This window comes from Peromyscus californicus, unplaced genomic scaffold (genome assembly GCF_007827085.1).
Source record: "Peromyscus californicus insignis strain IS unplaced genomic scaffold, ASM782708v3 Scaffold_6__1_contigs__length_162567912, whole genome shotgun sequence".
Lineage (NCBI taxonomy): Eukaryota > Metazoa > Chordata > Mammalia > Rodentia > Cricetidae > Peromyscus > Peromyscus californicus.
In genome coordinates this window covers 32,189,214-32,202,770 of record NW_026294584.1, presented here as the reverse complement: position 1 = coordinate 32,202,770, position 13,557 = coordinate 32,189,214, and the positions used below count along the sequence as shown (strand labels likewise).

The 13,557-nt window shown below is 43.1% G+C and overlaps 1 protein-coding gene across 5 annotated transcripts in view; it reads left to right on the top strand.

The window, feature by feature from the left end:
• Positions 1-3,185: 3,185 nt before the first annotated feature.
• The window catches only part of Cttnbp2 (cortactin binding protein 2), a 158,461-nt gene continuing 148,089 nt past the window's right edge, over positions 3,186-13,557 (top strand). For 3 of the 5 annotated variants that reach the window (XM_052720079.1, XM_052720077.1, XM_052720082.1), the window contains exon 1: positions 3,186-3,383. In XM_052720079.1, the coding sequence (XP_052576039.1) occupies positions 3,303-3,383 (81 nt within the window). In that variant the 5' untranslated portion in view covers positions 3,186-3,302. Of the gene's footprint in view, positions 3,384-3,458; positions 4,601-9,973; positions 10,086-13,557 lie in introns of those variants that run through there. The other 2 variants (XM_052720078.1, XM_052720081.1) reach the window with 2 other exon arrangements.

Genomic DNA, 13,557 nt, shown 5'->3' with positions numbered 1-13,557 from the left:
TTGACAAGAATGGGCTAACTAGATTCAAATTAAATTTACTGAACAAAACCCACAAAGAGCCTCCAGCACATGCAGATAATGACAAGTTATCTGCGAAGGAATGTAGTTAGATCATATGAAAACCCATTTCTGTCAATGTCTTGATATCAAAATCATGCCTTAGACAGGGTGCTGGGAGTTAGTCCTCATTCTTTCTTTCAGAATTCCCAAAGTTAAGATTTGGGGCTCCCTAGGTTGGTCACTTCATGCAGACAGGAATAAGCCTGGAGACACTACTTAAATTGTATAACTATAGTCTTTGAGGCATAGTCAGAAATGATTTGTTACTTGGTAATTTTGTCATTTGGCAAAGCTAAGACATGATAGCATATGGTTTGCTCTCTGGGATTATCATAAATGTTGTCATTTGACTGAAATAAAGGATTCTCTTCCATGGGACTGGTTTTAGGATATGCATATGTTTCTTTATCTTCTCACATGGAAGGAAACCGCCCCTCACAACATGATGTGTAACTCCCTGGGTTCTTGGCTTTGTGGGTTGGAGGATGTGGCTGGTGAGGCCAAGGACATGGTTTAATCAGAAAACCCACTTCGTTTCCCAACCACTGTCTCCATTCCTAGCCTCAACAACTCATTTCTCTGGTCTTAAAACGAAACCTTTAAAGAGCGTCCTATAGCTCAACACAAAGACCTCTTTCCCACAGTTTGGTAAACAATGAACCTCAAGTTCTTTGGTCAGGAAGCCATCATCGGCATTATGTACAAAGGAAAAATTAATGTACATTTTTTTCTATCTGCAATATCGTCAGTACGTCACCTTCCATCTTAATGCAGAAGAGAACCTATGGGTTAAGAATCTGGTTCATTTCTAGTAGAGGAATTTCCTCTTCCTCTTACACTTCCAGCTTCCTGCTTCTAGTCTGCCTCCTGGAAGTTTTCATTCTGGCCCTGGGATGGCTTTCATGGTTATTATTGTTTAGCTGTTTAATGAAGTGTTAAAAGACTTATGGAGTCAAATTACTGTTTTTCAGATCTATTTGCTTTAACTTCAAGAGAGATGGTCTTTGTGCAGGAAGAGTTAACTTACAATAGCAATGGAAGCTAGTTCTCAGGAGAGAATTTAAAGCTAGTGTCCTCCAGTGGAGAGGCAGTTCCAGGCCAAGGCACTGGTATGGGAGTTAACCCCTTCTCTGCTGCAAGCAGCCCTGGAATGCTCAGTCAGTCCTCAGCCTGGCAATTTTCAGACAGAGGCAAAGAGCTTGGATTCTCTTTCCCATGTCCTGGGGTTTGGCAGTTAAAACATGTGCTGTTCTATGGTTTTAGTGCCTGTATATTTTTCATTTACATACATAGAGATAAGCAAGAGGGCAAAAAAAATCATTCAAAAATTGACTCCTATTCTGACATGAATCTATTTGGGTTTTATTTAGAAAGAAAGAAAACTATTTCTTTCTAATGATGCAGTTAAATTTTTAGTGTCATTATAAAATATCTTCAAATAAATGAGGCATTTAAAAATTGAGCTGCATGGCTAAGTACATAAGATCTGTTTCCCAGAAATAAGATATTTTAGATGCCTTGTTCTTATTTCCTAAGTGAAATATATTATTTTATCCTCCTGCCTCTCCCTAGAAGTATGCCAGCCAATTTTCAAGTAATAATTCAACACCAGTATTAAGAAAATTGATGGCCTAGTGATATACAAAAATGAATTTTGAAAAGAATAAGAAATATCCTTGCTTCTAATTTTAAATATTTACTGTCAGTCCAAAATCTTTTACTGTCAAAAGCCTTCCTTTCATCTTACAAGAAATCTAGGTAGTCTCATATCGAGCAATTTTTGGAGACCATGTGATTAAATAAAAGGAAGTGGTATAATGAACAAGAGTACAAACCAAAGGACTGAGATCAGCCATCAGAATGAAGGCACAGAAAATAAACAAAGGAAAGCCTATGCCCAGGCTAACCTGCAGGCAGTTCCTAAGCTCTGACCCTTAACCTCAGAGTTCCAGGTGAAAGTTTCCCTGACCTCTCTTTTGAGGATGAACTTTCTAGATTTTGTTGACCAATTCCTTTCAATGGCTTTGTAGAAAAGGTTTTCTCTGTGTCATATTCGGATCCAGTTTGGAAAGCTGAGCAGTTAAGGTGCCGCAACTTCTCATTAGTAGCAGGCTTTCTTTTTTTGTTGTTGTTTTCTTTTGCTTTGATTTGTTTTGTTTTGTTTGATCTGTTCCCTTGGACTGAACATTCCAGAATTTCAAGTGTGGGATTGGGTTGTCGGTTGATTTGACGTCACGGAGACTCAGTGAATGCTCCATCTAATTTTGTGCTTTCGACACATTTTTAGGGATATGGAGCTTTGGGGAGGGTCTCAATATAGACTCAATAAGGTGATAGATTTTCAGATTCTGGCAGTTGGCAGGAAAGGGTAAGAACTGAATTAGAGGCAGGGTGGGGAAATTAAGTGCCTTGGCCTAACTTATTCATGCAAACGCTCCAGCCATGCGTTTCCACAGGAGCATGTTGGCAAAGGTTTGTCTGTGTTTCCTCATGTTCTCACCCGCACAGAGGAAGTTGCTGTTCTCTTAAAAGTATTAAAACATCACTGGATACTTGGCTGTTTTTCAGACAGACCTCGGGCTTGGGTTCGAGGATCTCCACCTTCCTTGAAAAGATAATTGAACAGAAAGGCATAAGCTGAAGGGTGATAAACACAGCATCAGCCGAAAGTTGATAGCTTTGGAGGGGGCTCGCATCAAAGATGCAATAAAACAGAGCCAGCTGTACATAAACCAAGAGGATAGCAGTGCCCAGAAGACAAGGGTTGGAAATATTAAAGAGGCACCTCGATGGAGCTAGTCCAAGAGAAGAATGGTTCCTCGATCTTAGCTGATTTAACATCCAGGAGCCTGGCATCCAGTTCGTTTTGTGCCCTGCCTTCCTAAGCAAAGAGTTTGCCAGTCCATCGCCTCCCGAGAGGAAGCTTCCTTTCTTTTGCATCCCGGGGTGTCTGTCTCCCCAACACCAGCACCAGGCCACGCGGCTGGCTGGCTGGCTGGCTGGTTCTCGGTCCCCTGGGAGCGGCTGCCGCGGGCGAGCGGGTGGGCGGGGCGCCGGCGGCGTCTCCAGCGCGCAGAGGGTTAAGCGGCAGGGGCGGCGCGGCGAGGAGGGAGGGGGCGGCCGGGCTCCCGGGCCGAGAGCGCCGCGGCCGCAGCCAGCCGCCGGTTAAGCGCCGCCCGCGCCGAGAGAGCTGAGCCCCGCCGCCGCTCCGAGCTCGCATTCGGATCCGCTAGAGCAGGAAGATGGCGACGGACGGCGCGAGCTGCGAGCCCGACTTGTCCCGCGCCCCGGACGACCCGGCGGGGGCCACGGCGGAGGCCGCGGTAACCGAGTTCCCTGGGCTCCGGGGACGGGTGTAGACGCAGGCTGGGGGTGGTGCCCCGGTCCCCGCTGGACACTCCCCGAGGGATGCCCCGTCCCTACCCTGGAGTGCCCCTTACTTCCTCGGGGTCCCATTTCCTTCTCCGAGGTATTCCTTCCCAGGGGTTTCCCCTTCCTTCTGCAGGGTACCCCTTTCCTGGTGTGCCTCTTCCCCTGGATACCCCCTTCTTTCCCCTGGGCACCCCTTCCTTTCTCGAGGTGTGCCCTTCGGATGCCCCTTCCCTGGGGTGCCCCCAAGGCCAGAAGCAGGTTCCAGTGGGGCGACGCTACTCCCCCCCACCGCACCGCACCCCCTGCGCACGGTGCTAGGGGCCCGTCGGTCCTTCTGGAGCTCCCTGCATGCGTCCTTGGTGACCCCTTTGCCCACTCCTTGGGGTGCTCACGGAGGATCTCAGCCCCCATTGTTCAGCTCTGCCAGGCACGGAGCAAATGCTAGTCTCTGGGTGTCTGACACCTCTGGGGAGACCTGGGGAAGCAGTAAGGGGAAGGCGAACCATCGCCAGGCAGGTGTGGAGATGCTCTTTGTGTGTGTGGGTTCGTGTATCTTGGGGCGGCTGTTGGGAGAGGCCCCGCGCCCAGCTGTGAGCGCTGCTGCAACTGAGCGCCAGCACTTTGGGTCCTAGCTGCCTGCTGCTGGGTCAGTCATCGGCAGGGACCTTCTTCCCTGCGCGAAGCGGGATCGAACTGGAGTTTCTGAACCCGGTGTCAACACATTGTTCCCCTCCCCTACCATCTTGACTTGCTTGGGCGCATACCTGATCCCTTCTTTGGTACTCTGACTGCACGCACAGACACTCGCCAGTGGTTCCCACTCCCGCCTTGCCCTGCTTGGGGGTCTCAACCAGGTTGGAAAAACATTCGCAGGTCTGGGAAGCAGCTTTTGCTAGAGCTGCAAAGATCTGCAAAGAAAGGCAAGTCTAGGAGCGCCTCCCAGTCTTAGCCAAATCCCGCAGCTCTCGCGGAGGGTTCTGAGTGGGACCGAGTGAGCTGAACCTGGCATGGACGCCCGCTCCGTGTCTCCCACCTCCAGATCCGAGTCCGGGTCTGGACAGCAGAGGGCAGGACCAGGTGTAAACACCCTGGGCTGTTTAATTTCCTCCCAGCTCCGGAGGAAGGGCTTGCTAGAATGAGAAGAGATGTGGAGGATGGTACTTGGGGGGTGAGAGCTGGGAAGGGAGAACGGGAGGGGTGGGGTACTAATTCCCATTGGTGAAAATGAAAGACTCTGAGCTAAAGCTGTTGGGAAAATCAAGTTGTTCTTTCTTTGCTAATAAGAACTTTTAAAATATTTCAATTGAAACCTTTCCACTTGCGAGTTACTTTCGTTCTGTGGGGGATAACGAACTGGCCATGAAAGCCCAAGTCCCTCTGGGAAGCTGAAATTATTTAAGTGTCCTGTTCTCCATGTGGAGGAGGGGGGAAGTGGAGGTGTGGGGGAACGCACTTTTTCTCCCCCAGGAAGGTGGATAGTTTGTTTAATCTACTTAGAATACACTGCTTGGTGCCCGCAAGACATTTCATCCACCAGACTAACCAACACAAGCGTGCGGTTTATGATGTGTGATTGTTTACGATTGTAAACAAAATTGCATTGTCGGGAATACGTCTGTGCCAACAAGGTCAGTGTTCCTGTCAGCGGTTTAAAAATGTCAGGACCCAAATTCAAATGCTGATAAATTGGCAGCTTGGTTATTTTACTCTTGTTAGGGAGACTAGTCAGGCAAAAATCTCCCGGAATAGGACCTCCTTCATTTTTCCCATGGGATCCTGTAGGCTTCCAACCTGCAGTAACAGTGCTAAGGTTTTTGAAGTAACTGTTTATTTTTTAAGTAAAAATGGGGTTACTTTTTATTCAGTAAAAGTGGGATTTATTTTTTACAAGCAGTTTGGACTTGAAAAGGGGACTCTTACATTAGCTACTTGCATAAACCTGCCATTTATTTATTTATTTATTTATTTATTTATTTATTTATTTATTTATTTATTTATTTTGAGGGTCACATGTAGCTAAAGCTTATCTTGATCCTCCTATCTCTCTGCGTTCTAAAGTGCTGGGATTAGTGGCCCTTCCCACCACCCTGCCTGGCTTCAGGCATTATCATCATCATCATCATCATCATTATTAAAGAAAAGCTAGTTCGAGAAATCCTGTTTGTCAAATACTTGTTTTTAATCTAATGGTTAAAAATTAAAGCTTTATTTTGCCAACAAAGGACTTAATATATTTTTTAATTATAGTGAGCAATTCTCTTTTTGCCTTGTAGAGATTTATTTCATTTCAAATTGGTTTACATCTTGTGGAATTTTATATATACATTTGGCAGAATCAAGCTAGTGAAGCCTCCAAAGCAGCTGGCTATTTTTGAAAGTGCATGTTTTTAGACGGGATTTTTTTAAATTCTATTTAGATTGTTGCTTAGGAACCGGTTTAATTTATAGTTTGCAGTTTAATATAATTTCCAGTGGAGTGTTTTAAATTTAGTTTGTTATCCTTGTTCTTCACTGTTTAAATCCTGAAAGCACCTCGAGTGTAAAGCTGGCTAACAGCTACATTATTCAATAGGATCATATTAATAGTCTACGCTGTGATCTGTGCTGGGAGCCTGGGTTATTTTCAGTACCTTAGCCAAATGGGATGACTTTTATAGGCCATATTGCTATTTCTGCTCAGAATATAACTCTTATGGTAGGCAGTATGGAAAACAGAAATCTGCTTTTTATTGTCACTGGAATTTGGGAGTGAGAAGAAAATGGAGATCCATTTAGAGCTGTATTTGGGGAGGCAACTAGCATTCTTTTTACTCTGGGATTTTGGAATTAGCTAATATGCAACGTGTAGGTATAGATTTTGCTGTGAGAGTGAAAACCTTGGCACTGTTTCCATTAAAAATTGCACATCAGTGTTAAATTAATGACTGGCACCTTGAAAATTTTGTTTTCCAGGTAACAGTATTGAATTTAAATGCAATAAAAGGGCTCTTCTTAGCCCATTTTGGCTTTGATTCTTGACAATGAAATTGTAGTTATATAGTAGCTGTGGGATATTGAAAGTTAGATAGAATAATTTTAAGAGAGTTTAATAATTTTAACGTCAACTCAACACACATCACTCATCAGTTGTGAAGGTGGAGGCATCCTGGGTAGCATCTTTACGGCCTTTAACCCCTTAAAGCATGACTTGAGTAGACTCTACAGTGCACTGAGGAATCAAATCATGACAGGCACAAATAATGTGGATAGACGTTTTAGGAATAACAGTCAGAGAGAGGGTTCTGAGTGGAAGGATCTGGAAGCATTTTATGGAAGGCACTAGAAATAGTCCATGGTGGAGGCCATTTGCATGGATCCTTCAGACAGAGGTTATGAGTAGATGGTAGAAAGTGGTGTGCACCCATGGATGGTTCTTGAGATTCCTTCTCAGGTGTCCTATGTCAAAGGCTCTCACAGATGAGTAGAGAGATGACACCATCTTGGCTGTAGTTTTTAGAAAATAGCTTAGAATTTTTTCAAACTTTGAAAGATTAGAATTTGGGGTGTTTTACACATGGTCCCGTTTTAAACAACGGCTTGCATATTTCTGTTTGCACCTGTTCTGTTTATTTGTATTGCTGTTGCTGCTCTTGTTAAATTTGTCATAGGAGCAATTTTGTGTTAAGAAACACGTGTGCCCCATTTGTGGTTGAATCCATACCAAAGCTACATGACTGGTTGGTTCTATTCTTACGTGTTTCCCATAAGTTTATACATTGAGAAAGCATTTTTACAGCATTAATTCTTCATCAGCAACAAGGGACACCTGCTGTTGTTGATCATGTGACCATCAAGGCTGTGGCCTGAAGAGAGCAGAATCCTTCCTGGAGAGTTGTATGAACTGATTTGTTAAATGAGGCTCATTAGAAGCTGTTATAATACTTAATGTTGATCAGCTAATTGGAAAATACACTCTGTGTTACAAGATTATAATGCAGCAGTTGGTCTATGATTTACAATAGTTAATGTTGCAGACGTTTCAGGCCTTGAATCAACAAACTTTCTTTCCACATTTCTTTGTCAGTGCTGAAGTTTGGACATGATAGACAAGGGCCCTTTGAGTTTCAGCTTTTTGAACATCCATTTCTTACTGTATGGTGGAGGAGTGGTACACGTGCTACAGCTCCTGTGTGGAGGTCAGAGGACCACCCTGTGGAGTTGGTCCTCTCCTTCCATCTCTCTGTGGAATCTGGGGATCAAACTCATGTCAACAGACTTCTGGGACAAGGGCCTCTACCTGCCAGACCCAGTGTTCATTTCTATATTTCCCTTTTCTAAACTGCTTTTCTCAGCGACATATCAGCTGCTTTCCAGATCTTTGTTTTCAAAATTGATTTTCAACATGATTAGTTTGCCTTTCTATTCTCTCTGATGACTGAGGCAAAAGATAGAATGATCATAAGATGGTGAACATACTACTCCCTTCTTGAACATTTCCAACATTAAAGTCAAAGCCATGTCACACTTTAGGATGTGGAGGAGGGGATGCTTGACAGGTTAAGAGAAAAATTCCAAAAGAATTGGGCAAAGGAAAAGATTGGGCAGAAAGGAGATTAGGCAAGGCTTTGGAATAGTGGACAGGAACATGAAATGTGGGGCTGGAATTCAGCTTTAAAAGTGCCTAGCTAGGGTAGAGCCTTTTCTCTGTCCAGGCCACATAGGTCCTGCCACCTCAGCTCATTTGAAAAGAGACTTTATTTGAAGACACATAATTAGATTTCTCTACTGATTCCCAGTTGCAAGCTTTATATAACATAAAAAAGCCTGTCTTGGGCTGGAGTAATACTGTAGTCAGTGATGAGCTTGAAGGTCACTCAAGAAAGCCCGGCATGGTGATGTGCCTTTACTCCAGGGAGGCAGAGACTGGAGGGTTTCCTGGGTTTGGCTAGCCATGACCAGCCAGGCTCAATCTACTTGGTGAGGTTCACACCAGTGCTACACCTGTCTGTACAAAGTGCCATCACCAAGAGTGACATCCAAGGTTGGCTTTTGGTCTCCACACACAGGCACACACATGTATATTCTGTCTGTGTCTCTCTTTCTCTCCCCACCCCCCTCCTCTCTCTCTCTTGTCTTTCTGTTTAGGAGTTATTGAGGGTAATGGCAATGGTAGCATTAATGGTGAAGGATTGTTAAGATTTTAGTTGTACCTATTGTAAATAACTTCTACAAAGACTACTAATGCTGTGTACCACATGGTGTAGTCCATGTAGAAATGGTGACTATGTTGGAGATCCAAGGAAGGCTATAGTAAATGCAGTGTTTGTGGAGTGGGTACCCAGTTGTAAGTGACTTTGTTTTGGCATTTCTGTATTTCCCACCAAAAGGCAACAAGATGATGCCAAAGATAAACGTTCTCCTTCAATGGGGCTTGGTAACTCCAAGACTGTGGTTTTTGCCTTCAGTGTCCTGGTTTATCTGAAAGTAGTCATGTTGGTATTTGCCACCTGCAGATAATCAAGACGGTTTTTCTATGACGTGTACAAACTTGTCAGTGGCTCTTGTTAGATGTGGAAGGCTTCTCACCGAGGGGTTGATTCAAATCTCCTGTTAGGCGGCATGGGAATCTGAGTTCTGATGGAAATATACTTGTTTTTTGTTTGTTTGTTGTTTTGTTTTCTGAAATGGTGGTCCTTTCTTTCTCTGAAGAGGAAACAGAAGAAGAGGAAATCTAAGAGGAGGAAAAGGCTGCGTTCAATCCCTCCCGCCTGAGCCACCTCTCTGTTTTCCTTCCAACTTTCTCTTAGTTAAAATTAGCTAGACCCATTACCAGGTTTCCTTCCTGCCATTGTTTCCTCCTCACTATTAACGCCTCCAACACAGAGTTGCTTGTCTTATGTGAAAGTACCCAGGCAATGCTGCCTGCCTTGAGGTACATGGTGGGCCCTGAGCTCTCAGCAAGTCTTAGGAGCTTCCTTAGTTGCTTGCCTAGTGTGGGTTACTTCAAATGACTGATGGAAGGTGCATCTACTTAGAGCCCCTAGAGTAGAAATTATGTCTTAGTTGCCCCTGGAGCCGCAGTAATGTTGCACCTGATACCATAGCATGCCTTCTCCTTTATGCTGCCCTAAAAGCATGTGAAGATGTAATATTCTTGCTGTCTTGACAGCTAGTAAGGGTGAGGAAATAGATTTTCTAACGATGAGTTTAATACTTTGGGGAAATGCACAAAGCAGGATATGATTAATTGCCACATGAGAAAATGTAGAAGACTCTTAAACTGAGCTGAGGAGGGAAAAAAATTTCTGGAGTCTATAAGAGCATACAAACATGAAGGTAGCCCTGATTGCTGAAGAAAGACAGGAACCAAATGAGGGGAATGGGAAAGGAGGGTTGGAGACAGCAAGAGCAAGCTCAAGATTCTTTCTCCTCGCTTGCTTCCCCTCTCCACCCCTTCCCTCCCCTCTCCTCTCCTCTGTGATACACTTGCACTCCCCCATCCTACTCTGCCGTCTCTTCTGTCTTTCTTCTTTTCTTGTCTTTCTTTCTGTTGTTCTGACAGGATCTCACCGTAGCCCTGGACAAGTTGTCTTCAGACTTTTAGCAACCTGGCTTCAACTTCCCAAGTGTTTAGACCAAGGAATGAGCTAACACACCTGCATGGAGATTTAAAAGTAGGTTGATGTCCTGAGAACCACATACTTTTTTATTCCCTTGAGAACTCTTATAATTGACTAAATCCATACACAAAATAATTAGAAAGTTGCACTTAATTTTTATTTTTATTTATGTTGATATAGCCTTCAAGATTTTGGAGTTTCAAGATATTTCATTCATTTCCCTTCTGTTTAACCTTTATTGATCTTCAAAGAAACTCTTGCTTGCCTACAGAGTTCTGCATGCAATTAGTTATTAGCACAAAGTATTAAACTAGGAAAAATATATTTCTCTAACTTTGAAGCAAAGAGTCAAAATCCATTTGCCTCAAGTACTACTCAAAAGCTTTTAGTCCCAAGGAAAAAACATAAATTTCTTCAGTCCAGTAATCCAGTTACCCTAATGGCACATGAAAGCAAGCCATTTGAAGAGATTTTAGAGACCACTTAGTCTAATAACCCAGTTTAGAGATTCCTAAGTCCAGCACCCTCTCTTACTTACGAGAAGTCTGAGAACCAAACAGAGCGACATGTCCTTTTGTGGTAACTGTTCACTTGGTCATTCACCCATCTGTGTTCCTATCTCTGGCCTTTGCAAGACCTCTTCTTTCTCAGATATCCTCCTACTTATGTTGACAAAGGCATTGATCACATGGGTTTTAACTGGAAAGTGGGAACCTGATGTTGAAGGGAGAGCCAAACAAAATGACTGGCTGTGTGTTTGATTACATTTTCTTTAAGGATCACTAACATGACTGATGTGTTTGGGCAAACATTTGAGGGACACTTCAGCCCCTGTAGCTCAGAATATGCCCTGCAAGGTTTTTGGCAACTGTTATGGTTAGCTTCAGCTGTCAACTTAACACAAACCTGTAGTCACCTGGGAAAAGGAAATTCAGTAGAGGAACTGGCCTGGTCAAATCGGCCTGAGGCCATATCTATGAGGCATTTTCTTAATGGATAATTGATGTAGAAGGGCACAGCTAGCTGTGGGAGGTGCAATCCATAGACGGGTAGGTGTAGACTGTATAAGAAAGGTAGCTAACTGTGAGCCTGAGAGCAAGCCAGTAAGCAGCTTTTCTTCATAAGTATATATCAGTGTACCATAAATTAATATATATGACTTGTTATATCCTGACAAATGCTTTCTCTCTTTGACTGGGCTGTGTCAAATTCTTATACAGTAGATGTTCAGAACAGTGAGTTTCCTGTATATGGGACTTTTCTGATCAATGAGCTCGGTCTGACCAAGCAGTTTCATCTTCTTGTTGGCTTCATTATAATTTTCATTTCCTTTATGTCATTGAAAGAGTGTAACCTGGATTTGTTTGTTTGTTTCATGTTTTTTTTTTTTTTACATTGGGAAGTGGAGTTCAGTAGTGAGTGAAGCATAGTCTGAACATGTTTCTCTTGGTATTTGGAGGGACACAGTCTTCTTGTCTTCATCAGTGCTCCGAAGATCTTAATGTTGTTATGATGTGGATAGCAATATTTTCTGTCATCTGTCTTCTTTTGAAAAATTAGATTATCATGTTAGTTTTCAAATAAATATCATAAGGTGTTGGATAATTCATTTTAGTCTTCAACCAAGATGTATTAATGATTTTTTTCATATCTAAGTTCTTTGTGCTATAGGTATATGAGATCAAAGCCACTTTAAGTGAAAACACATCAGCAGGCTTTCTTTGTTTCTCTCCCCTCTCCCACCCCTGCCCCAGAGCTAATGGGTTGTCTTAGTTAGGGTTTCTATTGCTGTGGAGAGACACCAGGACCATGGCAACTCTCATAAAGGATAACAATTAATTGGGGCTAACTTACAGTTTCATAGGTTTAGTTCATTATTATCATGACAGAAAGCATGGCAATGTGCAGGTAGACATGGTGCTGGAGAAGGAGCTGAGAGTTCTATAGGCAACAGGAAGTGAACTGTCACACTCGGCATGGCTTGAGCATATAAGACCTCAAATCCTGCCTCCACTGTGACACACTTCCTACAATAAGGCCACACCTACTCCAACAAGGCCACACCCCCTAATAGTGTAACTCCCTTTGGGCCAAGAATTCAAACCCATGAGTCTGTGGGGGTCATACCCAATCAAACCACCACAAGGGTCATGATTGTAATCTCAGCTACTCACAAGACTGAGGCAGGAGGATTGCAAGTTCAAGATGTTCATGGGCTACAGAGTGAGTTCAAGGCTGACCTGGCCAACTTAGTGAGGTATTTTTTCAAAATGGAAAGTAAAAAGAAAGCTTGGGATATAGCTTAGTGGTAAAGTGTGGAAGCCCACAGAGGTTTCTTAGTGAGAACTTACTCAGGGTCAGAGAATCTGAGCTTGCTTTACCCAGAAGGGCTGCATAAGATGATTTGGTCACAGGTATGTTTACCAGGTGTTTGGAAGGGTCTACACTTAGCTGTACAGTGTGCTTTGATCTTATAAGGGGGAGGCCTTTTGCCTCCCCTCTTGGCATGTTATACAAAGCCTTTTCAATAAACCTTCAAGGCTGTTGGGTATTAATCCAGGTCCTCCTGAAGCTATCCTGTGTCTCTGTCTTTCTTCTCATGGTTTAGGTCTCTCTGTCTATCATTTCTTAATTTCTCTCTCCTCCACCTAAGAACCCTTCAAAAAAGGTGGGAGCTGGACCTCCACACATGGCACCCTGAATGTGAAACCCCCACAGTAAAACACTAGCTTGCATACATAGAACCTGGAGTTTACCTCAGAAGTAAAAGTACTTCCTCTTTTCTTTTTTCCATTCAAAGGTGACTGACTCTTAATATCATTTTATGTATGTGTAATATGTGTGTATGTGTGTATATGTGTGTATGTATATATATATATATGAATATATTTTAATCAGCATGTACAGTAACAAAGTTTTGTTTTACACATTTAGTTTTATTACCCCACACCCAAAGCTCCTACACTTCCTTCCCCAGTGGTGGCTTATGAACTTGCTCACCTTTGTATTTTAATTTTTAGTAAGAAGCACCAGAGCTCTTTTTACTTATGAAATTGTTGGAGGTCTTTAGAGCTCCACCATATTTTCATGTACTTTCTTTTCCCCTATGTCACTAGAATAAGTATGGAAGAATCAGGTACTAGAAAATAGCAATCTGAAAATAGTCCTGGAATTTTACTGTTGGAAGCAAGCATTGGTGATGTTTTCCTGAGGAAGCAGGGATGGAGCTCTATGTAATCAAGGAGAGAAGACAGATGCGCTGTATGTTCAGAATAATAGATCACTTAATACTTGGTGGTAGAAGACTTTTTAACATTCTGCATGATGCATTTGTGGTTCTGCAAGAACACTTGTAGCAGTGTTTTCCCGCTTTAGTGAATTTCCTTTTTATCGACATGATACATAGACAAATAGAAGAGCCAGTTGCAGGTCACATGTCGTGATGCTGAGGATGGAGGAAGTGCAAGCCTCCTAACTCTTAACGTGAATCAGAACCTTGGCACTGCCTTCTATAATTTATTAGTCC